Source organism: Cricetulus griseus, chromosome 4, assembly GCF_003668045.3.
Source record: "Cricetulus griseus strain 17A/GY chromosome 4, alternate assembly CriGri-PICRH-1.0, whole genome shotgun sequence".
NCBI classification, from domain to species: Eukaryota; Metazoa; Chordata; class Mammalia; order Rodentia; family Cricetidae; genus Cricetulus; species Cricetulus griseus.
Window position 1 is genome coordinate 2,521,516 of NC_048597.1, and position 27,231 is coordinate 2,548,746.

The following is a 27,231-nucleotide window of genomic DNA, read 5'->3' on the forward strand; positions in this document are numbered from 1 at the left end:
TCGTTCCTTCAAACTGCTTCCTGCTGATTGGGGGCGATGTTCATGCCATAGGCATCATGATAAAACATAGAAACCTGACCAAGTCCTTGTTTTTGTAGTCTGCAAGGCTGTATCGTCTCAGCTTTAGGGGGTCTTGCTTGATCAAACCAATTAGTCTAGAAGGAATCCATAGCTTTTTATTTTCTGTGGAAACACATGATCCTCCTGTTTGAGTGTCTGCTGTCCCTGGTTTTGACTGTAGTTTAAATAGTTATATTTAGTTTGGGCACATGCTAGAAAAATTCAACATGACAGCCCATTATATGCAGATTTGGTGAGGGGATCAGCTTCATTTCATAGAAAAACTTCCAAAATCCATGTATGGGGTTCTTGTCCTCAGATAGGGAAATTAAACTGTCAGGAATTAAATGGGGGTTGAAGATATGTGTGACTCAGTGTGTAAAGTCCTTGCCACACAAATGTGAGTATCTAAGTTTAGACTCCCAGATGCCATGTAAGAGCCAGATGGGGCTGTGTGTGTGTGTGTGTGTGTGTGTGTGTGTGTGTGTGTGTGTGTGTGTGTGTTGCTCTAGTGTTCCTAAAGCACTGTGGGAAGACCAGATACAAGACTCCTAAGAAACTCCAGGGCCAGCTAGCATGATATACTCAGTGGTATACAAGAGGAGACCCTATCTTAAATAAGGAAGTAGGCAAGGGCCAACACCCGAGGTTGTGCCCTGGCCTCCATATGCACACAATGGCATTCATATGTCCACACACACACACACACACACACACACACACACACACACACACACTCACACACACACTTAGATGGTGATGAACAAAGAGGTGATAGAGGTGGTTAAATCCCCAATCTTTCTGGCCTTCAAAGTTCAGGTGATTAATTTGTTTGCTGGATAAGAAAGAACTGTCAGTGCCTGGTATTCAGTAGGCACTCAATAAATGAGTTGCCTAAATAACTGAGCAAATGATTAAATTTAAGACTTTACAGAAACTTCTGACGTTGCTCTTGTGTTCTTGGCACCGTCTACTGTCAACATTTTCCTCCAAATCCTTAGCTTGTCTCCCCCAAGTGTCTTTGGGACAAACACACCAAAACATCCACGTCGCACTAGGTTGACGGATTTTTCCAAAGGATTAGGAAACTCTGTCTGGAGCAAAGATAACTATGCGGTTTGATATTAGGACAAGTCTCACAGAGATAAATGTTTGAAGCCAGGAAAATATTATAGCATCAAGCAGAAATCATGCATGTGTAGATAGCACTGGAAATATACAGGCCCTGCTCCATGGGAACATGGACAGTTATTATTTTTAAATGCCTTCATGTTAGTACTGCTGTGAGGATTCTACATGACAGGCTATGTATTGCCCCGCCTTGGTAGGACCTCAGTGTGTAACCCTGGTGAGACCTGCTCAGATAGATTGTTGCTCGCTCCTTAGAGGCAGCACTGAGCTCCTCTGGGGCTCTGGATGCATTGGAGAGTTATACTGTGGCGTAATCTGTATCTCAAAGCTTGTGGGTACTGTGTAAAGCTCTTCCTAGAGCACTGGGCCCTTAGGCAGGCCTTCCTATGCACAGTCTGTTAAGACCTCAGGTTGAGAAATGAATTTCTGTACTCCATTTCAGCTCTATCTTGCTCAGAAAGTAGCCCTGCACACAGGCCTTACATGCTTTTGCCCTTCTCAAGCTTGAAGGTCAAGCCCACTGCAAGCATGAAGGGTTGTGACTCTACAAGTTACCTGCAAAGCTGCAGCTAATAAGCCTTGGAGGGGCCAAACAAAGGCCCCATAGAGGCAGAATCGAAATCTTCAACAGCAGATTGAAAATCTAAAGTCAAGAGTCCTTGGGGTATCTAAGATTTCCAGGAATGTGGAAAATGGAAACCAAACCACACCAAATCCATGTGTGGGGTAGAGCTTCAGAGGTGCTTCCAAAATTCTACTTTAGTTACTGTAACCAGAACATAGAGCCATCACTGCTGTGGTGATCCAGGGTTAGCCATCTGCGGGCTAGCCACCATCCTTCTTCTGTAGGGTAGCCACTATCTATCATCCCTGGGCTAGCCATCATCCCTAGACTAGCTAGCCATCATCATTAGGCCTGATTCCTATAGCTCTCAAACATAATTCTCACACACACACACACACACACACACTTGCACGACACACACACACACACACACACACACACACACACACTTGCACATGAATTCATGCACACATACACGGCCCTATTTTTTTTTCCTAGAAAGGCATGTCTGTCTTTTTGCAAAGACAGTGACTGCCTTACTAATGGTTCCTATGGCCTGTTGCCAGGGTCAGGGGGGGACAACTCACCTCATACAGCGTCCATTCGGGTCACTTTCTGGGTTCTCTCAGGTCACTGGTCTCTACTCTTCAGCTACCTCCCTTTCCTCAGTGCCCTACCTTCTCCACTATCCTGACTGTGCCTTGGCCCCCGTCACCACAATCCTCAGCACTCCAGATCCTGTGTTTGGCACATGGATGGGAATCCAAGAAGGGATTTTCACTGAGGCTTTAAAAGAAGCAGTCTGTCTGCTGCTGGCCCTGTTTACTGTCACTCTCTGTTCCCTGTGAGTGTTCCCAGTCAGCTGTCACAGAGGGAGTCTGGACATGACAGTTTCAGAAGGACTTGACTAGCAAAACAGATGCCAGACAGCAGCTTGGCTGCCCACTTATGTGCTCTGTTTCTCCCCAGCGTGGGTACCAGTGTGGTCTCAGACAGTGGCACAGGCTGCTGAGCTGAAGCAACAAGAGTGTCTCATTCAGTTCTGAAGATGGCATGGCCGAGGTCAAGGTGCCAGATGGCTCCATGTCCACTAACCCACAGGCTTCCTCTTTGAGTTAGAGGTGGCTGCATCCTCACATGGAGGGAGTGAAGCAATGGGAGATGGGGGGCTCTCTTCCTCTTTCTTAGTATTTGTTCGTCTCATGTGTGTGTGTGTGTGTGTGTGTGTGTGTGTGTGTGCGCGCACACGCAGGTATACACACTCATGCATGCGCCTGGGGAGGTCAGAGTGTGTTTCTCAGTCACTTTCCACTGTATTATTCGAGCCAAGGTCCCTTCCTAAGGCATGGGGCTCACCGCTGGGCCAGACTGGCACCAGGGCCATGTGTATATATAACATGCTGGGCTTTTTAGTGGCTACTAGGAATCCAACTCAGGTCTTTATGTTTGCATAAGCAATTTACCCACTGAGGCAACTTCTCAGTTCCTCACCTCCCTCTCATCCTTTCATCACTGGCTCCACCCTCATGACCCGAGCTAAATCTGGCTACCTCCCTATACCATTGCATGGGACTTATAGCTTCAACATGTGAATTCAGGGCACCACAACATTCCGACGTTTGTAATACTTTTCTAGTCTTTCACACATCACCTCATGCGATCCATGGGCCCCTGCTTTCTGGGTACCCTACTAACAGAAGAATTTGTCTTGTCCCACAGGAACTCACCTGACGAATGCAGTGTGACCAAAGGAGGGAAGATGGTGGGAAGTCCTGACACCGTGGGGATGAGCTATGGCAGCTACATGGAGGAGAAGCACATGCCACCCCCCAACATGACCACCAGCGAGCGCAGAGTGATCGTTCCCGCAGGTCAGAGGTCTTGGAGTTTCACTCTGGTTAACAAACCATCTTCTGGGGAAGATGGGCCATCTCTGTCTCCTACAAATCTCTGTCAGGCAGGGACAACGTGGCCACCATTCCAGCCTGGGGCTGCTCTCTGCTCCACCCCCGGCACTCAGCGCTGTGTCAGTCTGTCTCATGTTCTTCTACTCACTCCTGTAAGGCATCTGCACCATTGTCTTCCTCTCTCAGGGAAAAGTGAGCGCTTTTGCCAGGGCACTGTGGGTGTTAACCAAGGGCAGTTCGTAGGACAAAGGATGCCTACCACGGGGCACACTCCTTGTCAGAGTGGTCATAGGTGTGCATAGAAAACTTGCTCTAGAGTCCCGCTAAACTCATCTCCATAAAGAGTTGGTCAAGCTCCTCCGTGATGGATGTCATCTGCTAAGTCATCTTCTTAACAGGGGAGTTTAGCATTCAGAGACTCGCGCAAAATTCAGGTCTAGGAAATGTGTCACTAAATGGGGTCCCTTCAGGTACGTCACTACGAGGCTTTCAGCAGACCAGAAAGACGGCTTGATGCCATCAGGCCACTGGGGCTCTCCTTGAGGGATGTGCCTTGCTTTAACACATGCAATAAGACTATCAGAGGACACAGCCATGGCAGTCCCATGTGCCGATAGGAAAGGGCCGAAACTGCTTTAGGTGTTTGTTGGAAGACGTCTTAGGATAAAGCTTGAGGGGAACCATGGTGGATTCCATGGCAGGCGAGGGTGACCGAGGCATATGGACAAACACACCAGGCAGACAGAGCTTAGTGAGAAGTTTTATTAGAAAGGGGACGGAGGGGAGGGAAAGAGAAAAGAGGTGAAGAGACACAGAGACAGAGAGAGGACAGAAGAGAAGAGGGAGACAGGGGAACAGCGAGAAAGACAGGGAAAGAGAGCATAAGTGGGCGGGGTCTGTCTTTTAAAGGGTCCTTTGCACCTGGGTTGACCAGGGTACTGCCTGAGTGAATTCTGCCAGGTGACAGGGGCAGGCCACCATAACGCCTGAATCCTTATAAGACGGGTGGCATATACATCCATTGGTTTGACTCACAGCCACTGAGCTGTATACTCTGAAGCCGCCAGTGTGCCTCTGCATGGGGACAGTTCTCACTGGGTGGGAATGTGCATGTCCTGGGCTCTGCTATTGATGAGTGCCCAAGAGTGTAGATGGCAGGGTGCCATGGCTGGGTGTGAATAGGAGGATTCGGGAACCCATGAGGAGCCCAACCCAGCCCACCTGCCTCTGCCTTCCTCCTGAAAAACTTCATTTCTTCACCCAAGGCAAACAGTTTTTGTCATGTAACAGGCCAGCCAGCCACAGCTACACAGAGAGTCCTTAGAGCTAGGGAGGTGGGGGAGGACAACAGGAGAGCAAAGGTGTGTCTCCCACATCAGCTGTGATACAGCCATTGTGACTTTGAGAAGCATGGTGGCCTCAAGGAGTCAGCCTTAGGAAGTAAACCACAAGTCCAGGGTGTGGCTTAGTGGTAGAGAGATTGCACAGTAGATGGGAGTCCTCTTCTCTGTCCCTGGAACAGAAGGGAACATTAGCAAGCTTTAGTCAGCTTCAAAGGTATTTTTACAATATAATTTAGACAATTAATACAATTCTTTTCTAAATTAAAAAAATAAAGAGGACTAAGCTGAGCAGAGGCCCATCCGAAGCACCCATCTCGTCCTCATAGAGTCATGGTGGGTGTTGCTGCTTTGGGCCATCTTGTATTTCTGAGGTATCATCAGGGTGCTTCGATGTTATCAAGGTCTTTTCGAGTGAGGTGAGGCCAGACTTGAAGGTCTTTCAATAGAGGAACATGAGGGGAACAATCAGACTGGCCGAGTCAGAGTGTCAGGGGTTCTTATTCACAGGCACTCGTACAGTGATGTCTGGACAGGCAAAAGCATGCTTCTGCAGATGGGCTCCAGCTGGCATGGGGTCGAGAGAGCTGTTTCTTCATTCTGAAGGAAGCTTTCTTTCAGCTCTTCCCTCCTTGGGTTGCTTCATGCCAAGGTAGGCAGTTATTCAGTTAATGGTGTTGGTAAGACAGTGCTCTGGATGGTTTTGCAAGTGGTGGATTTTTCAGTTATTGGTCAAGCTCCAGGTATGTGTGTTCACATGTCCACAGATGAACACACACACACACACACACACACACACACACACACACACACACACACACACACAGACAGAGAGAGAGAGAGAGAGAGAGAGAGAGAGAGAGAGAGAGAGAGAAGCAGCTGTTGGCACAGGTTTTCCAGATGTCTCGGCACCTTTGGGGTGTGGAGAGCCTACACACATGGAAATCTCCAGACCTGAGTCTGGTTCCTGGAACTCCTGCTGCTTAGATGTAGTGTCTGGTGCCCAACAATGTGAACTGAAGTCTTAATTGCTCTCAAGCATTTTCTCTTTCTATCACTGCATGCTAACATTCATGTCAGAGAGGGAGAGAGAAGAAGGGACGGAGGGAAGGGAAGGGAGGAAGGGAGGGAGGAGGGAGGGAGGAGGGAGGGAGGGAGGGAGGGGAAAGACAAAGACTGAGACTAAAACAGAGTCCAAATGGAGGGCTTGGCAACTCTGCTCTCTGGACCCATCAGACTTGGAGTTCATTTTGAAAAGTTACTCCATTAGCTTTGACCTTGAGACCCACTCAGGAGCTAAGAAGCTCAGAAAGTATTAGTGAGGGGCAATCATAGGCATGTCCATATGTATGGATATGCCAGAATTGAATTTAAGAATGCCAAAATGAATTGAAGAAATATATGTACAGACATGTAGAAAAGCAGGATAGACTCAAATTTACAGTAAAGGTATGTAATATGTAGACAAAAGAAGAATTTAACATAAAGGGAGACCCATGTGTGGTACACTTGGTATCTGTGTAAACATGTGGCATACATGGTATCCATGTGGTATACATGGTATGGGTGTAAACATGTGGTACACATGATAACTATGTAAACATGGTATCCATGTAAACATGTGATTCACATGGTATCTGTGTAAACATGAACATCTGTACATTCTTCTGCTTGCTATGAGATTACACACCAATCAGTTCATTATAAACTGAGATACTGTTAGTGGCAAATACATTTCCTACATTACTCTGGTAGACAGACTAGCTTAGCCTCATCATTTTAATACTGCTGGGAACACCTGCACTAGAAAACCATCAAATCAAAGCCCACTTTATAACAAGGTGCTGACCAGCTCAGGTAATGCGTTGACTGAAATCTGGAACGACTGTTCTGTGTCCCTAGTCTGGGAAAAAGATCATTCCTCAGCTGCATTTGGTGTCAGCTTGTATTTCCATTGTGACAGATGGCACTGAGCCCCACACTAGAGCTGTGTCTCCTGTCCTTGGTTCCTAACAATAGCCCAGATCTAGTGGGCTTAGCTCGGAAGTCTGATTTCCAGGTGTTTCCAAGGCTGTGGCCACAGATCGGTGTGTAGAAACAGTGGATTATCACTACACATGGAGTTGATACTCTAGACAGTGTGAGCATCTTGCATCTCACAAGTGTCTGCCATCCAGCACAGTGTCCCCTGTGTGATGGGTGTTCCTTTGTCATTTTTTTTTTTTTTTTGGAGAAAGGGTTTCTCTGTGTAGTCCTGGCTACCCTGTAACTTGCTCTGTAGACCAGGGTAGCCTTAAACTAAGAGGTTCACTTCCCTTTGCCTCCCAAGAGCTAGTGTTAAAAGCCTGAGCCACCACCACACCATTCTGTGATTCTTAAAAGTCTGTGGAATGGAGGCTGCTATTTCATTATTGGTGGAATATGTCAGGATGTGCTGATGGAGTGGGCCAGTAAAGAGGAGTGCACAGTCACCGTCTTCATGACATTCTTAAAAGTTGCAAAATGCTGAACAAATGCAATAGGACCTCTGGTTTTAGCAGATTACAGCATTTTTGAAAGATTTTTCCTTTTGTTTATTCCCTAAAATAGGTGCTAAAATGTTGAGCTGTTCAAACAACTCTCTCTCTCTCTCTCTCTCTCTCTCTCTCTCTCTCCCACATTTTAGTTTTGTTTTTAAGACAATTAGCTCAAACCCTTTGATATCAGTATCTGGGAGACTGACTGGCCACACCCATGTCTTCCTTTGCCCTACATTTTCTAAGTTTTTCCTGTGTTCTATCACCATGGACAAAGGCGCCTACGAGACTGTGTTCTTTCTTCTCTGTCTCCAAACACTTATGGTGGAAAGTCCTGGCATTCTGTCTTACCCAGCCCTTCCTTGTTGGATCACCCAGGAAGTGTGCACTGAGCACCCATTCCTCTGACAGCAGTTTCTTTGGAGACAGTTATAAGGAGCTGAGGTAGCTATGCTCACCCGGTTGGGTGACAGGAGAATGTATGAGAGTCCACTAACTGGCTCTCATGAGTGTTCTAGAATATCTGAGCGAAGGGGGCAATGTAAACGAGAGGTGGTGAAAGCTTCATTTGTAGCGGTCACGGTCCCTTTCCAGCCTCCACCATTTGTCTCAGCTCCTCTGTTCCCTGAGCTTCTGCCCTCTTCCTCAGCCATGCCCTAGCCCCCAGGCATCCTGCTGCACACCCTGCATCTTCAGCCCAGCATCAGTGCTGTTGTGCAGCTGTGGTACCCACCCTTCTTCCTTCCTTTGCTGACACACTCTGCTTATCCTTCAGGACCTCTTTTAAGTGCTTTCCGTGTACGTGCTTAGTTCTCTAGCCAGTCTCTTCTCTGATGACATGTGACCAATTATTTCTTACCAGGCTTTTGTTTCACTGCATAATCCCTAGGTACATGCACACCTATATAAGTAGAGACAGTGGCATTTAATTCTAAAACAGATCCAAGATGCTTTTAGAGCCATAAACAACAGACCAGACATGTGTGACCCAAACTACTGATCCACCAAAATTCAGATTCAGTGCCGAGCAGTTAAAATTACACACGCAAGAATGAAGTCATGCCGATGACAGGTTTGGCCAAGATGCTGTTGTGAAGCCACTGGTGTGGCTTTGAGCTTCCCGGTAGTCAAGATGAAAAGTGCCATTGGGGAAAACAATTAAAAAGTTGTTTTATAGGAGAGGTAATGCTTATCGAAGCACAGAATTCTAGAAGAGGTGTTCTTGGAGCCTGCAGACCTGACCGCCTACCTGGTACAGTTGTGACTCTGCCTTTCAGCAGCCTGATCTTCCCACGTGTTGTGAAAAGGCTGAGTGAGTGACATTAGAGTCAGCCCTGGGAAGGTGATGGCAGATTACTGGGACTCTCCTGTGGCTTCATGTAGCAGAGTTTGGAGTCCTCAGAGTGATAAAGGATTGACATGACCCTCCCTGAGAGTGACATTGCTGAGCTGGACCAGGAAACAGACAGGTGATGAGGACTAGAAAGCCCCCCCTGGGCTCTGACAGCTGGACAGCACATTTTCACCATAGCAGCATTTGTTAATTTATGGGGCTGTGTGTGACTAGGTTGTGCCCACGGTGTCCTAATCACCAGAGCTGCAGGTAGGGACAGTAAAGGCAACCTGTTGAGCAGATGATAATTGTCACTTATTAAGTCGGAATCAGAGATAATGGGAGTTTCAAGGTGATTTGAAATCACAGTCCAAACTCTCCCTTTGAACATGAGAAAATCAATACTCAAAGAGATGAAGACACTGTCCCAGGGTCTCCCACACAGCTGCATGGGGCCAGAGCTAATGCCCAGGTCTGCCAAAAAAAAACCACTGGTTAAAAAAAATCCCTATAATCAGTCCTTCATTTGCCTTTGTCACCCCCACCAAGCTTTCTTGGTGACCTTGCTCATATGTCATGTTTCTGTTTGGACTCCTGCTGTGCCAACCCCACCAAGTAAACCACCGGACAAATGAGAACTGAAACCCTGAAGTCAGGGTTTCCTTTATCTGTGAAGTTACCAGCTGATGGTGGCTGAGGAAATGGCTTGGGGACATATGTAAGACTGCAGTTTTACAGAATAGAATGATGACAGCTGCCACCTACTGTATACGCATGATCGTCAAGCGCTTGCACACAGCAAGGCCCTGCCAAGATACGACATGGGGAATATTCATTGTTCTCACTCTACTGAGGAAGAAAAGCTATGGTGCCCAGAGAGTTGCCCTAGATGCTCCATTCAGTGTTGTGGAAAGCCAGAATTCTAGCCCAGTGTTGTATGACTCCCATGTAAACTCTTAATCCCATATGACACCAATAAAAACACCCAAGGAGAGCTCAGGGATAACACAGTGGAGTCTGTTGAATTAATGAGATTCTGCCATGGCCTTTTCTAAGTAGTTCTAAATGAAGAAGAGAATCATTGTGCGAATACACAGGAAACTGTAGAAATAGTCTGATTTATTATATAAATTGAGGGTGAGATTAGATTTTTTTTCAAGCAAAAGTGAGAGTCTATTGCTAACTGTCCCTCACTTGGGGGAATAAAGTTAAGTATATACTTTGGAAACAGATGGGTACAAAGTAACAAACATATTCTCTGTCCTTTGCTGCTGTGGCAAAAGTAATTTGGGAAAGAAAAGGTTTATTTCTCAAAACAATTGCAGTGACAGGAGTGTGAAATGGCTGTCACATGTATCCGTGTAGCATTTTCAGTGGCTTACCCAGCACTCCTTTTACACTGTGTACAATTCAGGAACCCTTGCCTAGGGAATGCTGCTGCCTGGAGGTGGCTGGGACTTTCCAAATCAATTTATTAGCCAATGCACTCATCAATGCACTCACTGATGCACTCATGGCCAACCCAATGTAGATAGTCTTTTATTGGGAATCTCGTCCCAGGTGATTCTGGATTGTGTCAATAACCACCATGGCCTCCTAGACAGGGGTTGGAACAGGTGGAATGGCAGTCCTCTCATGTAGGAGATGGATAAAAAGAGAACTTTGATGATGAAACTTTAAATTTATTTTAAATAACAACAAGAAATAAGAGAAATGGCCAAAGCAGTAGGAGAGGGGATGAAAATAAAAATAAAAACAGATAAGATTTGGGTTAAAACATGGCTCACAGTGGTTAAGAGCACTGGCTGCTCTTGCAGAAGACCAAAGTTCCATTCCTAACACCTAACACATGGTAGCTCTAAATTCCAGGGAATCTGATGCCCTCTTCTGGTCTCCACTGGCACTGCACACACATGGCACACGGCACGTTGAGAGGGCACCTAGACACATAAGATAATGATGAATAAATGAATCAAATTAGATCCTAGGAAGGAGGCAGAGAAAGAGGTAGCAAAGCAAGAGCAACAGAAGTATAAAATCTAAATGTAGTAATGAAGTAACTCACCCAAACCAATTATGGATATTTATAAAAACATTTTACACACAAAAAATAATTAGAGCAAACAGCTGGAATGAAGCATATTGATCAAACACTAACAAGAATCCAAAAAAATTAAAACATTGACAAGACTTTAGACAGAAAGCCTTAGTGGAAATGGCAGAGGTTTATTACATAATATTGAATTCATAGAAAGACATAATGGTGATAAACAAATGTACCTAGTAACATAGTTTCAAAATAAATAGACAATTATGAGGGAAACAGAATTTATTTCAGTGAGTGAGTTTGATTTAACTTTCTCAGTAACTGGTAAGTCAATGACAAAATTGTGTGTGTGTGTGTGTTAGTTATAGAATTGGCATGTACAGGTAACATTTGCTTTTAAATACACAAAGGGACATTTGCAAACACTCCTTGGTCTCTGCCATCACAAAGGCCAGCAAACCAGAGTGTTAAAAAATCAGTGTTGTAGTAGACCTTGCTCTCTAGCCAAACTTCAATAAAATTAAAAACTAGTGCCAAGAGGATAGATGAAAATAAACCACAAGCCGTCAATTATAAATTTGAAGGTTTCAAAAACAGCTTTGAGGAAGTCCCTCTCTCAGAGTCAAATTTCAGTTTGTGGTATTGAGCACTTCTGAAATTCCTGGGCCTGCTTTGTAAACAGGGGCTCTGCCCTCATTCAGAGGCCCAGTGTTTGGTCCTATTTCCTAGGCTGCTCTCAGATTCAGAGTGGGTCACCTGACCCAGACCTGTGGTTGTCAACAAAGACCTTACACTAGGCCTTCAATATGGCTTGTGAGGTACATTTTATTTTATTGTATATTCCACATTTTTCATAACTAAGAGTGACCTTTATGTCTGGAAGGCACAGCATTTCTCGTGGATATTCTTCATCAATTCAGATCACGTTTAATCCTATTCTCTAGAAGGACTTTTGAAGTGTTAGTGTTTGACTATGTTGTGTTTCATGACAGTGTGGTCTGCTATTGACAGCACAGGACTCTTTTACCTAATTTCAGTCAATATCTATTAATAGTTTCCTGGCAGCTGATGAACTCAGCTGAATCAGAATTTTATTTCATGGCAATAGAATACGGGTTTTCTTATTTTTTTTTATTGCATGTTAATTCATTTACTGTGTTGGCAGATAGGGCTCTCCATGGCTAGTGTGTGAGGATCAGAGGACAACTTGGATGTGTCATATTGTGTGGGTCCTGGGGATCAAACTCAGGTTGCCAGGCTTGGCAGCAAGTGTCTTTAACCTCAGAGTCATCTCCCCAAACACAGAAAGTCTTTATGGCTTCCTCCCACCTTGCTCACACAGGTCTCTTCCACACATAGTTACTAAGAATGACATAATTGGGAACTCTATATGATGGTGTGTTTATATGTTTTAAGACCCAGCTGACTAAAACAGAGTTCATAAAACTATGGACCATTGATCGTGTGATACAAGATACAATGCAGGAGCATCTCTGATGCTTCTCCGTGATGAGGGCCCTTGCTCTTTTGCTGTCCTTGGAACATGGACATGGCTGTTTCCAAAACACCCCAACTTCCCAGGAGGAAGCTGAACGAACAGTGTCTTATCTCCATTGGCTTATGACTCACTCAACAGAAGCACCTCCAAAAGGCTCTTAAAATAAGAGAGAAATCAGGCTTTTGTGTACAAAGGAAGAGGCAGCCCTGGAAATTAGATTGATTATTTCATTTTAGCAGAGTTGTGGACGCTTCTCTTCTCTGCAGTTTGTTACTGTTGGCCAAGTGTCCCTACATTATCTCATTGACCCCCCCCCCCAGCAGTGCATTTAATTAGCCATAGGAAAATAAGACTAACTCCAGAGAAGGCAATGTTTTCACCCATAAGGGGGTGGGGCCAGAGTCCAAACATGCATGCTCTGACTCCCAAGAGAGTCTCCTTTATTGTCACTGAGTGCTCTGTGCTCGCAGTAATTAAAGACAGCTTTCCACACCTCAGAAATTCCTAGTGACTCTGAAATTCCACATTGCAAAGTTTGACCTTTCTGACCCCAACTTCCATTTCTACTCCTAATCCCCACCCTCAGCTCCATCTTCCCACCTGCATTCCTCCCCACCTCCCCCAATTCTACACCCGTCTTCATGCCCCACCTGGGTATCTCCAGTCCCCGTTTCCACACCCGTCTTCATGCCCCACCTGGGTATCTCCAGTCCCCGTTTCCACTCCCCGTCTGTTTGAGAAAAACCTGGCCACAGTCAAGCCACATTAGCTGTAAAAAGGGTTTTAAGTCCCCTGTACTTTATTTCAAACTCCCTGGTTAGTAGTTTGCACAGATGTGGTTGTTATTTTTATGAGAGAGAGACAGAGACAGAGACAGAGACAGAGACACAGAGAGACAGACACACACATACACACACACACACACACAGAGAGAGAGAGAGAGAGAGAGAGAGAGAGAGAGAGAGAGAGAGAGAGAGAGAGATATCTGGGTATGTATGTGGAGGCCAGCTGACTTCTGGAACTCATCAAACACCTTAGGCTGACTTACTGGTGAGCCTCAGGGATCTACCCGTCTCTGGGCTTTCAAGTGAACGCCATTGTACCCACTTTTTTTTTTTTTTTTTTTTAAAGTAGGTTCTGGGACTTTAACTCAGATCCTCATGCTTGCAAAGCAGACACTTTACAGGCTGAGCTACTGCCCCGGCCCTATTTATACTGGTTTTGTAATCTATAATTAGCACTCTCTTGACAATGTATTATGACTCTAGCTTTTATATAAACACATCAGTAATTTTTTGAGGGATGCCTTTTAGTCTTGTACGTTTTCTTAGATGAATAAATAAAAGTGAAAAATAACTGGAAAAAAAAAAAAAACGAACCCAGATATCTATTACAGGAAACTGTGAGCTACAGCAGAGGCAGATCAAATTCTCCTCAACTCGAGGATGCTTCACTCTGACGGTGGAGATCTGTGCGTGTGGCTCTTTTTTTGTCACCCCCTCTTGCTGTGACTTACTGTGACTTACACCCCCTCTTGCTTGTTCCTCTTGCTGTGACTTACTGAGCTTGGCCCCAGGCGTGTGCTTCTGTGGAGGAGGGAGGCTGCTCCAAGGCCTGGGCTGGCGCGCTGACCACTGGGATGCACTCTCTGCTTCAGATTTGCCTTTAGGAGTGACCAGTCTGTCTTCCTTCCCTTTCAGACCCTACTCTGTGGAGCACAGACCATGTCCGACAGTGGCTGGAATGGGCAGTGAAAGAATACGGTCTTCTAGACGTGGACGTCTTGTTGTTTCAGAACATTGACGGGAAGGAGCTGTGCAAGATGACGAAAGACGATTTCCAGAGGCTCACCCCGAGCTACAACGCCGACATCCTTCTCTCACATCTCCACTACCTCAGAGAGAGTAAGCCGCCCGCCCGCCCGCCCGCCCTCGCTCGGTAGCCATGGTTGCAGACCCAACTCCAGTAGGTTCAGACAGGGCAGCTCCCAGCATCCTCTTGCTCTCACTCAATGAGGACCACACGGTAGAGCTTAGGGCTTCATGATGTAGATGAACAGTGCCGTCTTCCTGGATGGGACTGCGGGTCGCCTTCTTCCTTAGAACTGCGTGGAGCTCGGGAGGCAGAGGCAGGCGGATCTCTGTGAGTTCGAGACCAGCCTGGTCTGCAAGAGCTAGTTCCAGGACAGCCTCCAAAAGCCACAGAGAAAACCTGTCTCGAAAAACCAAACCAAAACAAAACAAAACAAAAAAACAAAACAAAACAACAACAAAAAACCACAACTGTGTGGAGTCCCTCCCTCCATCCAAACTGAACATAGATGGGGAGGTTTTCGCTTCTGATGAACAGAATGGGTGGCACACTGGTCGGTGTCGGTCATGTCTGAAGGGTTGCTACATAGTCTAGTGTTGACGACTTGGAACATGGTCCAGAAGGATCCCAAGGGCAAGCAGGTGGAGAGCCTCCCTTGGTGGATGTGTCTCTCATCCCACAACCTTCTCGCCCGTATGGTGTCATCCCTTCTAGTATTTAACACATTAACCAGTGTCGAGGGTTTAGACGGGTCTGGCGCCCCAGGCTAGGGTGGGGAGGTATGTTTTCCTTTAAGAAAGACCACTCTTTCATCCCCCCTTTCATCTCAGTGTTGCTCTGTGTTTTGTTTTGTTTTGTAGCTCCCCTTCCGCATTTGACTTCAGACGACGTTGATAAGGCTTTACAGAATTCTCCACGGTTAATGCATGCCAGGAACACAGGTAATGCATAGGTTCCTGTCTACAGGTGCATGCTTCTAGTGAAATCCACAGGTTAGAAGTTACAGGTTAGAGGCTAGAGGCTAGAGGTCAGAGGTTAGAGGTCAGAAGGCAGGTCGCAGGTGAAAAAAGGTTAGGGTCGTTGGGTATCTGACCCTACTTCACTGTTATTTCCACCACAATCCCCTTAGGCATCAAAGGATTTTTTTGTGGTTTTGTTTTGTTTTGGACTAATTGTACAAACCCCCAACATGTGGCACTGTTAGTCCCAATCCTCCAGTCCTGTTGCCCATGGAGACGGAAGAGTCCCTGGGACACGAGCCCCCATGTGTCTGTTCCCCTCCATCTTCTTCCCTAAAGCAGTGTTCCCTAGGGTTCCTTGGTGTCTCTCAGTTTGGGGCCCTGAGGCTTGCCTTGATTTAATCTTCTGCACAGATTCTTATGTTTGCAGAGGGCCATGGAAGGAGTGTTTCATACTTTTTGCAAAGCTCTATTCCAAGGGAAACCCTGCAGCAACTTTGGGGAATATGAGTTGGCCCCAGTCCCTCGCCTTCCTTCCTGTCTCTGACCAGGTTCTACCTTGTGTCTGTTGCATGACTGAGCCTAGCAGGGTGCTAGGTGCTGGCTACCCTCCCCTCCTGCTCTCAGTATGCCTGGGGTTCTCTGTGGATAAATATGTCACTCATGTTCCCTGCACAGATCTATGCCCCCTCCTGACGGTGTCACAGGTGGATCCCTGGCCACTTGCTGCTCACCTTGGGTTAGGCTAGGACCACTCCCTACTAGTACCCAGCAGGGGCTGAAAGCAGCGAGAGCTAGGAAGCCTGTGTCTCTTTGCAGGCAAGCAAGCCCTAACATGGGTCTCCTAAACTGAGCATACAGCAACTTACCAAATAGTCTCCTTTTGTTTAAGTGTCCAGTACATATGAACTGAGCCCCAGTTCACTATCTGTAGTAAATACCTGGTTTGTCTGAGTCCTCAGTATCCAAACAGTACACTTTTAATGTAACATGTCATGCTTTAAATTCTCCCTTCCCACTGCATTGCACATGCTAATGGTCTTGTGGCCAAAATTAGCAAAGAGTCATTCCCCACCCCCCTCTTAGGAAACACCTCTGAGCCACACACAGACTCTCGTGACATGCTCATTTAGAAATTCTTTAGCAGTGACTAAATATTCCACCAAAGTTCAGAGTTCATTAATTGTATTATTGCTATACGTAGAGGCCATCCAAGAACCAGGGTGATAGATTTCCGAAGGACTTAATGCCAAAGGGGAAATTCCCTCATCTGGGTTGATGACCACTGATGGATGAAAATAAGGAGAATCATGTATTTGAATAGAGACATGGATTAATCCTTAATACAATCCATAGAATCTTAGGCAAAATATGTACAATTCTTTCCAAGATCTGCTTTCCAAGATCTGTTAAGATATCTTGTGAATCATATACAATATGCAATACATTTTAATAAAATAAGATTTCTGGTGGGGTACAGTGGGGCTCCATCAAGACGCTTACAAGGAAATAATAAAGAAAGCATAATATTTCAAGCACATAGGAGACAAGTGTCCACATTCAGAATCTGAATCTGACCCAGGGCTCCTGTTAGCCAAGAACTCTACTGGCATTCGAGGCCTCCCCTGACACTGCAGGGTGAGGTTGGTGGCACTGGTGACACCACAAGGACCTTCACACTTTGTCTTTCCTTTTGTCTGCAGGGGGTGCAGCTTTTATTTTCCCAAATACTTCAGTATATCCTGAAGCTACGCAAAGAATTACAACTAGGCCAGGTACGCTAACACCCCCATTACCCCAGGAGCATGTCCTGACAGGTAGGCTAACACCCCATCACCCCAGGAGCATGTCCTGACAGGTAGGCTAACACCCATTACCCTAGGAGCATGTCCTGACAGGTAGGCTAACACCTATTACCCTAGGAGCGTGTCCTGGACCTGACATACAGTCTTTGTCCTGCCTCTGTTGATGCACAACCAAAATTCAGTCCCATTGCTTCATTCAGAGGCACAATAGAGGGGGCCCAGCTGTCGAGTCAGAAACAGATAAGGGCCTTATATAGTAGCTTTGACGATTTGGGCCAACACCCAAGAAAGGAACCCCTTGCTCTATCAAGTCAAGGGAAGGATGAGTGTTCAGTCTGTCCCCTTTGAGGGAAGAGCAATTCCAAAATCAGTAGCGACTGATTCTCTTCACCCATTTTTCAGAGAAGGAGCATCCAGCAATAATATTTACATGAGAATCACACCTTATGTCTTTTCTGATTATTTAATTAGGTAATTAATTTACACATCATTCATTTAAAAATAAACACCTATCCAATGCCAATCACTGAGTTAGCCTCTGGGAATGGAAAGCTGAGCCGGGCTCCAGACACCATCTGTCTCCGGAGTGCTCTCTTGCACATTACCCCAGGTCCGTGGTTGGTTGAGTGCCTTGTCTGGGTCGGACAAGGGGAATGGCAGTAAGCTGGCAGGAAGATAACTCAGTGGTGTTACCTGAGCCAGAGATAGCCAAGAACTTGTCAGTGTTTCAGATGAAGCAGGGGAGAAGGCAACTGGGGTGGAAGGACTCAGGGTCACATGGATGCAACCAGACAGCCAGGGAGAGGACACTGTGACCTGGGGACATATCACTCCTAAACACCATCCCCTCACGGGGGCCGTAACTACTCACGCCATACTGAACACTGAAGGGATCCCGGTTCCAGAAAGCATAGGGAATTTCCCATACTCCTACCTTGGTCCAGCATATATGTCGTCGTCCCCAGCCCAGGTTGACCTGGTTCCCAGGCTTGGAAGCTCTTTCTTTCAAGGGAGGAAGACAGACTAGGGCTGAGCTGCCTTGAATGGTGGCAAGAGGGACACTTCCTGGAGCTCTTGAGCACCGTGGCCCTGCTTTGTAGCTGCCATGCGATGTCAGGCTAGTGATTTTTTCTTCTCTGACCTGAGAGAGGAGGCTTGCCTCTGTTCCCAGAAACCACGTGAAAACGCCCAGCCAAAGTCCCCTGTCATGTTAGAGGTCAATAAAGTAATGGACCACCAGATCCAGTGTGTGCAGTTAACTCAAACATCCCCAAAGAACTCCATCAAGAGCATTGAGAACGAAGAGCAGAGAGGCACACATTCCCTGGCTCCGGGACTTTCTGAACTTGCTCGCTACAAGGGCATCTTGTGGAACACACAGTGGACAGTATAAATGGAAATGAATGATTCCAGGGATCTTTCAGAAATGCTTCTACTTATAGTTAAAACTAAATAAATGAAAGCTCCCTGCAGAGCATTTGGCCTTTAAGATTAATTAGCCCATTAAAAAATAAGTTTGTTTAAAGCCACCCCAGGAATGCTCCTGGCTGGATTTCAAGGCCAGGGTTTGTGAGCCACTGTGGTAAGCTGGTTGTTGAGACTGGACAAGGGACCCTGTCATTCCATTGCTTTTAGGGTGGTGGTGTCACTGTCTAGATGCATTTTCTGAACCAATTAAAAAATTAAAAGGTCGGGGTTTCAACAGGTAGCAGCAGGGGCAGTCTCAGACAGAAGCAGCCCCCAGGGAGAAAGAAACACACCCAGCAAGACACAGAGAAGGACCCTCTGCAGGGTTAGGCAAGGGGAGGGGCTTCTTGAAAGTCTGGTGACAAAGACCCATGTTCCTGTCCCTTGTGTGTCCATATTCAACTCGTTTCTCCAATTCAGCACTAGGGACAGAAGCTGGTAGGCACCTCAGAGCAAGCCAGGCTTCGAGGTCCTTAGCCGGTTTAGACTCTCTTCCAACCGTCTCTGTGCTAGAGCTGTTTCACCAGGTTCCCTGAAGAAAAATGCAGAACAAAACAACAAAAAAACGAAGCAAAACAACAACAACAAAAACCCCACAGGATGTCTGTGTTTCGTGAGATCAGATTAGATGGCATTCTCATCCTTTTATCAGGATGCCACCACCCACACTTACCCACCCCGAATCCTACTTCCAAATGCTTCCTCTCGACTGCTCTTCTTTTCCTTCTCTAGCCACCTGCTTCTCAGTCACCACCCCAAGTCTGTCTTCCCTCCCTCCCTCCCTCCCTCCCTCCCTCCTAGCTATCTCTTCCATGCTTGTTACTTTGCTTTCCATAGTTCGAGATGGATCCAGGCCACACGTCTTCTACTCATCTTCATTTAGTAAGCATCTGGATTTTGGTCCCCTGCTAGGATGTTGGGGCATCCTTGTATGTTCTGTGGTTTGGTGATCATTCTTTTGTGGCATCGGCATTTCTCAGGTTCTATAGTTACAATCACTGGAATCCCCTTCTCCCCAGCTTCTCTATACAAACCATTTTCCTCCCCTGAGTCTACTTCCTTTGAAGCCACAGACCCATGAGGTCTCCAGTTAAAGTGTCAAAATCAGAGACAGGCTCTAGCCACAGAATTTATTAGTCAGTATAAGCTAGCCTGTCCTTTATGAGCTGGTCACGTGAAATCACGTGTGTTACATGGAAGGCTTCACGCCTGCTCTTCCTTTTCTCCTCCATCACCACGATAGCTTTACAGAGTGATACACACCAAGGGCGCGACCAAAAGTAAGTGGAGTGTGTAACCACCACACAGAGCTTCCAGTGGCGTGTGAACTTGAAGCTGGTGCCTTTGAGGGGGACTCCTCCGTAGAACCCTGGAACTTGGTGCTGCTGAGCATGGCCTAGCTCGGTGAGCCCAAGGCGCTGCACCCCTCAGTTGGATGCTACGTCGTCCTCAGGCCTCAGCAGACTTACTGCATTGTCCCAAGTTCCTACACAGCTACAGAGATTTGTAAGCACAGTTAAAAGTCCCAGTCATCATCCATAAGCATGATATCTATGTGTTTGATGTAGGGGTGAAGAAGACAAAGAATCTGAGTTCCTCTGTTTGGGGGAGCTTTGTGGATCGGTTCTAGGCAATAACTGTCCATGTTCCTGACTAACTAACTTCAAATGCATGAGAGGGGGCTCATGCCTTCCTTCCTCCAAGGGATCACCAAAGATGTCTACTAGACATGGTAAAGATCCTGCAGAATGAGGGACAGTGTTCCAAGAGCCAAGTCTTGGTCCTTTAAAATGCAAAGGGGCTCTGTGGAAGCCACAGGGGGTGGCAATGGCAAGCCCCCTCCAGTGATCTGAGGGATGAAGAATGCAACCTCTTACTTACTCCTTGCTGGGGAGGGAGGCGGGAGGCTGGAATGGCTCCCGACTCTTAGGAAGGATGTTTAAAAGAGCCTCATCAGAGTTAGAAACTGTCCCAGCTCTCTGGAAACACACAAAGCTGCTATGTGTGGTTGTCTACACCAGGCCAGCCGCCCCTGCTCTGTGTCTCCATGCTGTTGTTGTCCTATGGATCATAGTATACACTATGCTTCTATAGCCACCCCAAGCCTGTCCATGAGATTGGTTTAATAAGCTTCAGGCTTTTCAATAGCTAAAATAGCAGACTGAATGCCAGAAAGAGACTTCTTGTACACAAATGTGTGAGCTAATTATTTTGAAGAAGACAACTCAAAAAAAAAATGCAGTGGGCATTAGACTGCTCACCAAATTTAAATGTAAAATAATATATTTTTTTATTAAAAAAAAAAAAACCCTATGCTCTTCTGTTGGGCCAGGCAGCAAAGGCTCATGGGTAGCGGTCTTCCAAGCTGTCAGGGGCAGACATATGCAGTGCTGGCTCTGTTGCCACCCTGATGGTTCCTCCTCACCAGAAATTCCCCAGGTCAGCATTTCCCGAGGTCACGTCCCACAGGAGGGGGCTTAATGTCACAGTGTGTGACCAGTAGCTGATAAGGAAATATTGGCATAGACTCTCATGGAAGAAAACAAGACCAGCATATCTACCATGGCAGTCTGTTTGTGCACATGTTAATCACTTGTCCGTGCAAACATCTCAAATGCTTGGCTGAAAATGAAACTCAGCCTGGTGGTTGTTATTTCCAGGGGAGGGTGGGGCCTGGCTATTCATCTTTCAAAGGATTTTATGAATAAAGAGCTTCCAAATATTAGTTCCAATGAGATGGTTAGTTTTTTTTTGTTTTTTGTTTTTTTTCCCCAGCCACACTTCACGAGCAGTGCTTTTCTGGGTGTAGTTGACAAACTCACAGTTCTCTGGTTCTTCCATATGTATCTTTCCAGTTCAGGCACCATAGATCCCTCTAGAACCATCCTCACCTGGCTGTTATATAGTTATAGTTATATCTACGTAGTCTGGCTGTCATTCTTGAACTCATTGTCTTGGAGAATGGTGAGCTTTATAAGAATTCTTATGGTGGAAATTTCCTTTTGTTGGCTTTGGCACACTTTTTTTTGTGTGTGAGTGGGCTGGGACCTTGTCAGGATTCTGGCTTCATTCTGTAAGTGCAGGGTAAGCCTCAAGTGTGTCTTTCGTTGGTGAGCCATGGAACACACTTTGAGAAGCAAGGATCTAGGGCACAATTAGTGACACCACCAATTTCATTTGGTACATAGGCCTTTGTCTGTCTGTCTGCCTCTGAACTAGGTGGGACACCTCACTTACTGACTTTCTTCCTAGAGTAATTTCTGTCATAAAACTCTGGCTAAGCAGCTTTTGAAAAATAAATATCATTACATCTTATTTATCTTGAGGTGAGGGGTAGTGGTGTGCACATGGCCCCACAGTGTAGCTGGGTTGGTTGTCTTCTACAGCGTAGATACTGGGGATCCCAAGTCAGATTACAAGGCTGGGAAGCAAGTACCTTTGCCTACTGAGCCATTTCACTGAATTCTGCCTTGTGTCCCACTTTTAATTTTCATCTTAGAAAGAAAACTGCAACAGGTTGAGAATCCATTTTCAGAATGTTTCCAGAGATGTAAGGCAAAATTTAGCTATAATTGGTTTCAGCTACAGATTTCATTCCCACATGTTGTCCCAGCCTCCAGAAAAGCTGAAGGTCCCAGAATGCAAAAGTGCCCTCCCCCCAGAGGAGAGTGAGCAATAGTGGGGTTTTAAAAAAGAAAACTGTCTAACTCTCCAAAGTCCAGGAGGGTAGAATTTCACAGACCACACCAGTTGAGATGCCTGCAGCCAAACAGACTGATTGAATTAAAGGCATTTCTATGTTGGGTTTCACGATGTTCTCTTTGGGATACGAACACAGAAAAGGGCTCACACTCTGAAACATAGTGGGGTTCTTTGAAAGCTGATCCACCAGATTGCCAGTTTTAAGTGAGCTTAAATTATTTACTTAAAGAGAGACCCAAAATAATTGCACCACTCCGTCCTCCAAGTGAGAATTCCACAGCCATCCCCTGTTGTCTGGCAGAAGCAAGCCCACTGGAGTTTGGCACTGTGGCTTTCAGGTGGTCTAGAGTGGCACTTGACATTGAACAAGACCCACCAACCAAGGACTTTTGTTTTCAAGTTCATTTGTTCTGAGAGAGGGTCTTACCCTGGAACCTAGACTGATCTTGAACTTACAGCAATCCCCCTGCCTCACCTTCCCCCCAAAAGTGCCAGGATTGTAGACATGAGCCATCATCACACCCAGGTCTAGTTTGTTCTGCGGTAGCATGTCATGTAGTCCAGGCTGGCCTCAAATATTTATGTTACTGAAGATGACTCTGAGCTAGCTGCTTCTCTTGCCTCTACTTCCCAAGTGCTGGACTCATGGGCCTGAGCCGCCACACCTAGACCACAACTTTGAAATGGTTCAGTAATACTGCAGGTGGAAATAGCTTTCTTATATACACAGTTAACAAGAGCAGGAAAAGCCATGCTTCTGGGATATATTTCTGAAAGAAAACTGAGATGACTTAAAAGCTTGATAATTTGTGACAGAACCTTCACTGAGAATGAGGAACTGCAGTTATTAAATCTGCAAATGCAGTGTGTAATAAAGGCCATGGCACAAGTATCATCATTGTATATAAACACTTACAAATAACACAAGTAACAAGTAACATTGTATATAAACACTTACAAATAACACAAGTAACAAATAACACAAGTAACATTGTGTATAAACACTTACAAATAACACAAGTAACAAATAACACAAGTAACATTGTGTATAAACACTTACCAATAACACAAGTAACAAATAACACAAGTAACATTATGTATAAACACAAATAACACAAGTAACATTGTGTATAAACACTTACAAATAACAAAAGTAACATTGTGCATAAACATTTACAAATAACACAAGTAACATTGTGTATAAACATTTACAAATAACACAAGTAACATTGTGCATAAACACTTACAAATAACACAAGTAACATTGTGTATAAACACAAATAACACAAGTAACAAATAACACAACATTGTGTATAAACACAAATAACACAAGTAACATTGTGTATAAACACTTACAAATAACACAAGTAACATTGTGTATAAACACTTACAAATAACACAAGTAACATTGTGTATAAACACAAATAACACAAGTAACATTGTGTATAAACACTTACAAATAACACAAGTAACATTGTGTATAAACACTTACAAATAACACAAGTAACAAATAACACAAGTAACATTGTGTATAAACACTTACAAATAACACAAGTAACATCGTATATAAATACTTACAAATAATTGGCATGTTATTTATGCTCAGGGTCATTGTTAATATGTTGTAGGATGATCATTTTGGTCCGGAATTTGTTTCATCAATTCATCTTAGAGAGATATTAAATTCTCTTAAAAAAAAAAAAAACAAGAAAGAGGGGCCCTTGCCTAGAAAAACAACTAAGCCAATTAAGACTGACAATATAAATGGGTTAGATTATCAAGGGGAAGTCAGGGGTGGGGGAGTCTAGGGAAGCAGTTCACTGTCACTGGAGGATAAGAAAGCAGCTCTCATTTCCAAGAAGAGGGCAGAAAACAGAAGCACGAATGTCACTGGGTGGATTTGGGGTGAACCCAGGCAAGAAGCAATGGATTTGTGCCAGCCATGGGCTGTGAGTAATTAATGAATTATGCCAGTTGTGGGCTCTGAGTTCTGAAGACGATCAAAGTGTAGACTCTGATCGATCCTGTGATTCGTCAGACTGTGGAAGAGAAAGGAACCTGTCATCTCCATTTCTCGTTGTAGGAAAAGGCTTTAGGAGTGTGGGCAGCAGGGGCCTGGGAGATGTCTCAGCTGGTAAAGTGTTTGCTATGCAAGCATGGTGACCTGATTGATCCCGGTTTCCATGTAGAGATCTGTACCTGGTAACATGTGCCTTTTCAGTTTAGCTAAATCAGTGAGCCCCAGATGAGCCCCAATGCCCCAATGACAAAAGCTGATTCCAAAAAATGAGGTGAATGTCATTTGAGGACAATTCCAAGGTTGTTTCTCTAGTCTCTACATGTGTGTGCTCTCGAACATATATGTACATGTGTAGCATGTGTAACATGTGTAACATGTACATATATGAACATGTGTAAAACACACACACACACACACACACACACACACACACACACACACCAAGCAAAGTCTAGAGAGTCTACCAATGATAGTTTTCAGCTAAACGGAAGTGAGAATTTTAGATCAATAAAATATACATCTCTATAAAATATGCAAAGTGCAGTTTGTAGGTAAAACCTACATTGAATTTTTATCACATTCGAATTTTTATTCAGTATTATTCTAAGAAGCAAATCTGTTATAAAAAATAGCTATTTTTGTTTTGTTTTAGTCTGTGTATCTCTATTTTACAGATTTACCTTATGAGCCTCCCAGGAGAACAACCTGGACCGGCCATGGCCACCCCACCCCCCAGTCCAAAGGTACAGGCTCAGCCCCCACTGCCCTGAGCTGCATGTCACAAGGCAGGGGTGACTATATCAGGATAAACTATGATTTCAGTGGTTGAACATGCAGAGGGGCTCTTCCACTGGCTACAAAACACATGGGGTCTTTAAGCGTGACTCTGTGCTTGAGATGTAGCCTACTCTCATAACAAAGAGGAGTGAATGGAACAGTGATTCTCACTGTGGACGGTGTGGTTTCCAGGGATGTTTGCACACTGCTTCACTTCTTCCTGGTGCTTTCCCCGTATCTGTTTATTTTATGCCATAGTTAATTTCAATCTCCTTTGTAAACCAGCTTGAGTTTCTTTTTCATTATGTTTAGAAGAAATGGCTACAGTCGATTGTTTAAATCGTGGAAAACATTTTAGAGTGTTTATATTTAATCTCATTAGAGGGGGCAATTTCTTCTGACCACACATGCTTCTTGTAGAATAAGATTACTATGCTGGCAATTAATTGATTATGAAGTAAAAACCATTGAAGATGTGCAGTCCGATCTGAGTTGTGGCTAATTGTCTCTCTCTTTTTTAACCTTGTCTTTTTCAGCTGCTCAGCCATCTCCTTCCACAGTGCCCAAGACGGAAGACCAGCGCCCTCAGTTAGGTGTGTTCCAGAAACTGTCTTGGGAACCCTAAAATGGTTACAGGCTCTGCTGGAAGTCTCCATTAGACTGTATCCCCTTTAAAATGAACTCCATAACTATCATGTGTGTAAAATGGGGTCTAGACCATTAGTTTCTCACTGGGAAGAATTTTAATAAAATCCTGAGTTTTTTTTTTTTTCTAAATTATCTCTAAAGCCTGTAAACTTTGAATGTGAGCAAACAGTTCTCATTGCTGGAGGCTATGCCCTTGGGATCTGTTGCTTTGACTTTTCCTGGTGTGTCTCGCAGTGCCTATGTCTGTTAGTTCCAAGGTAGAAATTGGTGGAATGCTGACCTTGAACCTCCTGACCCTTGTGGCCCCAGGTCTAGCATTGCCCCACTTAGATCCTGGCATAATGTGGGCTATGGGTTGGTGGTGGCAATCTGGGACCTCAAGTTTTTCTATAACTATGATGCTTCCAGCAAGAAACTCCCCTGAAATCTGGTGTGACATCTTACCTCATGTATGAGGTAGAGGTGGGAATTTGGGGGGTAGGGAGCATTCTCACCTCTGCAATCACAGTTCTGTTGGCCTGGAGTTCCATTATACCAAGCCTCTGCCATGTCTGACTTATTTCCTTCTGTTATAGATCCGTACCAGATTCTGGGACCCACCAGTAGCCGCCTCGCTAATCCAGGTGAGTTGCCACTTGTGATCTGCTCTATGGTTACTTTGGAATTGGGGACAATTGCTGAAAGAGAACTTGTACTGGTGAGAAACCTCCAATTAAGAAACTTGGTTTATATGTCTCATGTCACCAAACTTTTTATTTGACTTTATTTTTAAAAAATGGATCAGGTTATAAATTAAGATTTTAGTTTCAGCAAGGAGTTTTATAACTTAATTGAATTCATAATGTTTCTCTAGGGTTGTTGCAACAAAGTAACAAAGCCTGTGTTTGGCTTAATAGTATCAGTGCATTGGCATAGCTCTGGAGGCTAGAAATCTTTTGCTGGTGGCTGGTGCCGTCTGGGTTGTGAGGAAAGGATGCTCTCCGGGCCTTTCATCCTGGCTTCTGGATGGTATCGTCTTCCTGTGTTTCTTTTTATTGCATTTCCTCTCTACGCTTTCATGTCCATACCTGACTGTATGTGTGTATGTCTGTGTGTGTTCATGTGGGTGTGCTTGTACAAGTATGTAGAAACTAGAGGATAATCTTGGGTATTAGGGAATCAATCCATAGACAATATCACACCATCTATCTTTTTGTTTGTTAAGACAGGCCCTCTCACTGGTCTGGGATTCTACAGGTAGACTAGGCCAGCTGTCCAGTGAGCCCCAGGGATCTACCTGCATCTGCCTCATCCCTTGCCACAGTGCTTGGCATCTTAAAATCTAGCTTCTGAAAATCAGACTTGGAGATTTCCTCAGTGTGGGGCTTTTCCTTTTTTAAAAACAGACACCAGTCATCTGGAGTAAGGGCCTCATCAGTGGACTCAGTTTGCTTGATAACCTCTGTAAAATCCTTGTCTATTAAGACAGGTCACTTTCAGAGTGACTGAAATTCAGATTTTAATATATGAATTTTAGGGGACATAATTCAACCCGTCACCAACCAGATCCAATAACTGTTATTTTAAAAAGATAATCTTACAGCCATCAGACTCCAATTGTGGTCACCTGTGAGGATGTATTTCTGAACTCAAGTGTAGGGAAAA

The 27,231-nt window shown here is 45.0% G+C and overlaps 1 protein-coding gene across 4 annotated transcripts in view; it reads left to right on the forward strand.

Moving 5' to 3' along the window:
- The window catches only part of Erg (ETS transcription factor ERG), a 51,294-nt gene that overhangs the window by 15,754 nt on the left and 8,309 nt on the right, over positions 1-27,231 (forward strand). Inside the window, exons 2-8 of one of the 4 annotated variants that reach the window (XM_035444288.1) lie at positions 3,476-3,627; positions 14,098-14,301; positions 15,070-15,150; positions 16,872-16,943; positions 24,837-24,905; positions 25,476-25,532; positions 26,163-26,210. In XM_035444288.1, the coding sequence (XP_035300179.1) occupies positions 3,476-3,627; positions 14,098-14,301; positions 15,070-15,150; positions 16,872-16,943; positions 24,837-24,905; positions 25,476-25,532; positions 26,163-26,210 (683 nt within the window). The remainder of the gene's footprint in view (positions 1-3,475; positions 3,628-14,097; positions 14,302-15,069; positions 15,151-16,871; positions 16,944-24,836; positions 24,906-25,475; positions 25,533-26,162; positions 26,211-27,231) is intronic. The other 3 variants (XM_035444289.1, XM_035444290.1, XM_035444291.1) reach the window with 3 other exon arrangements.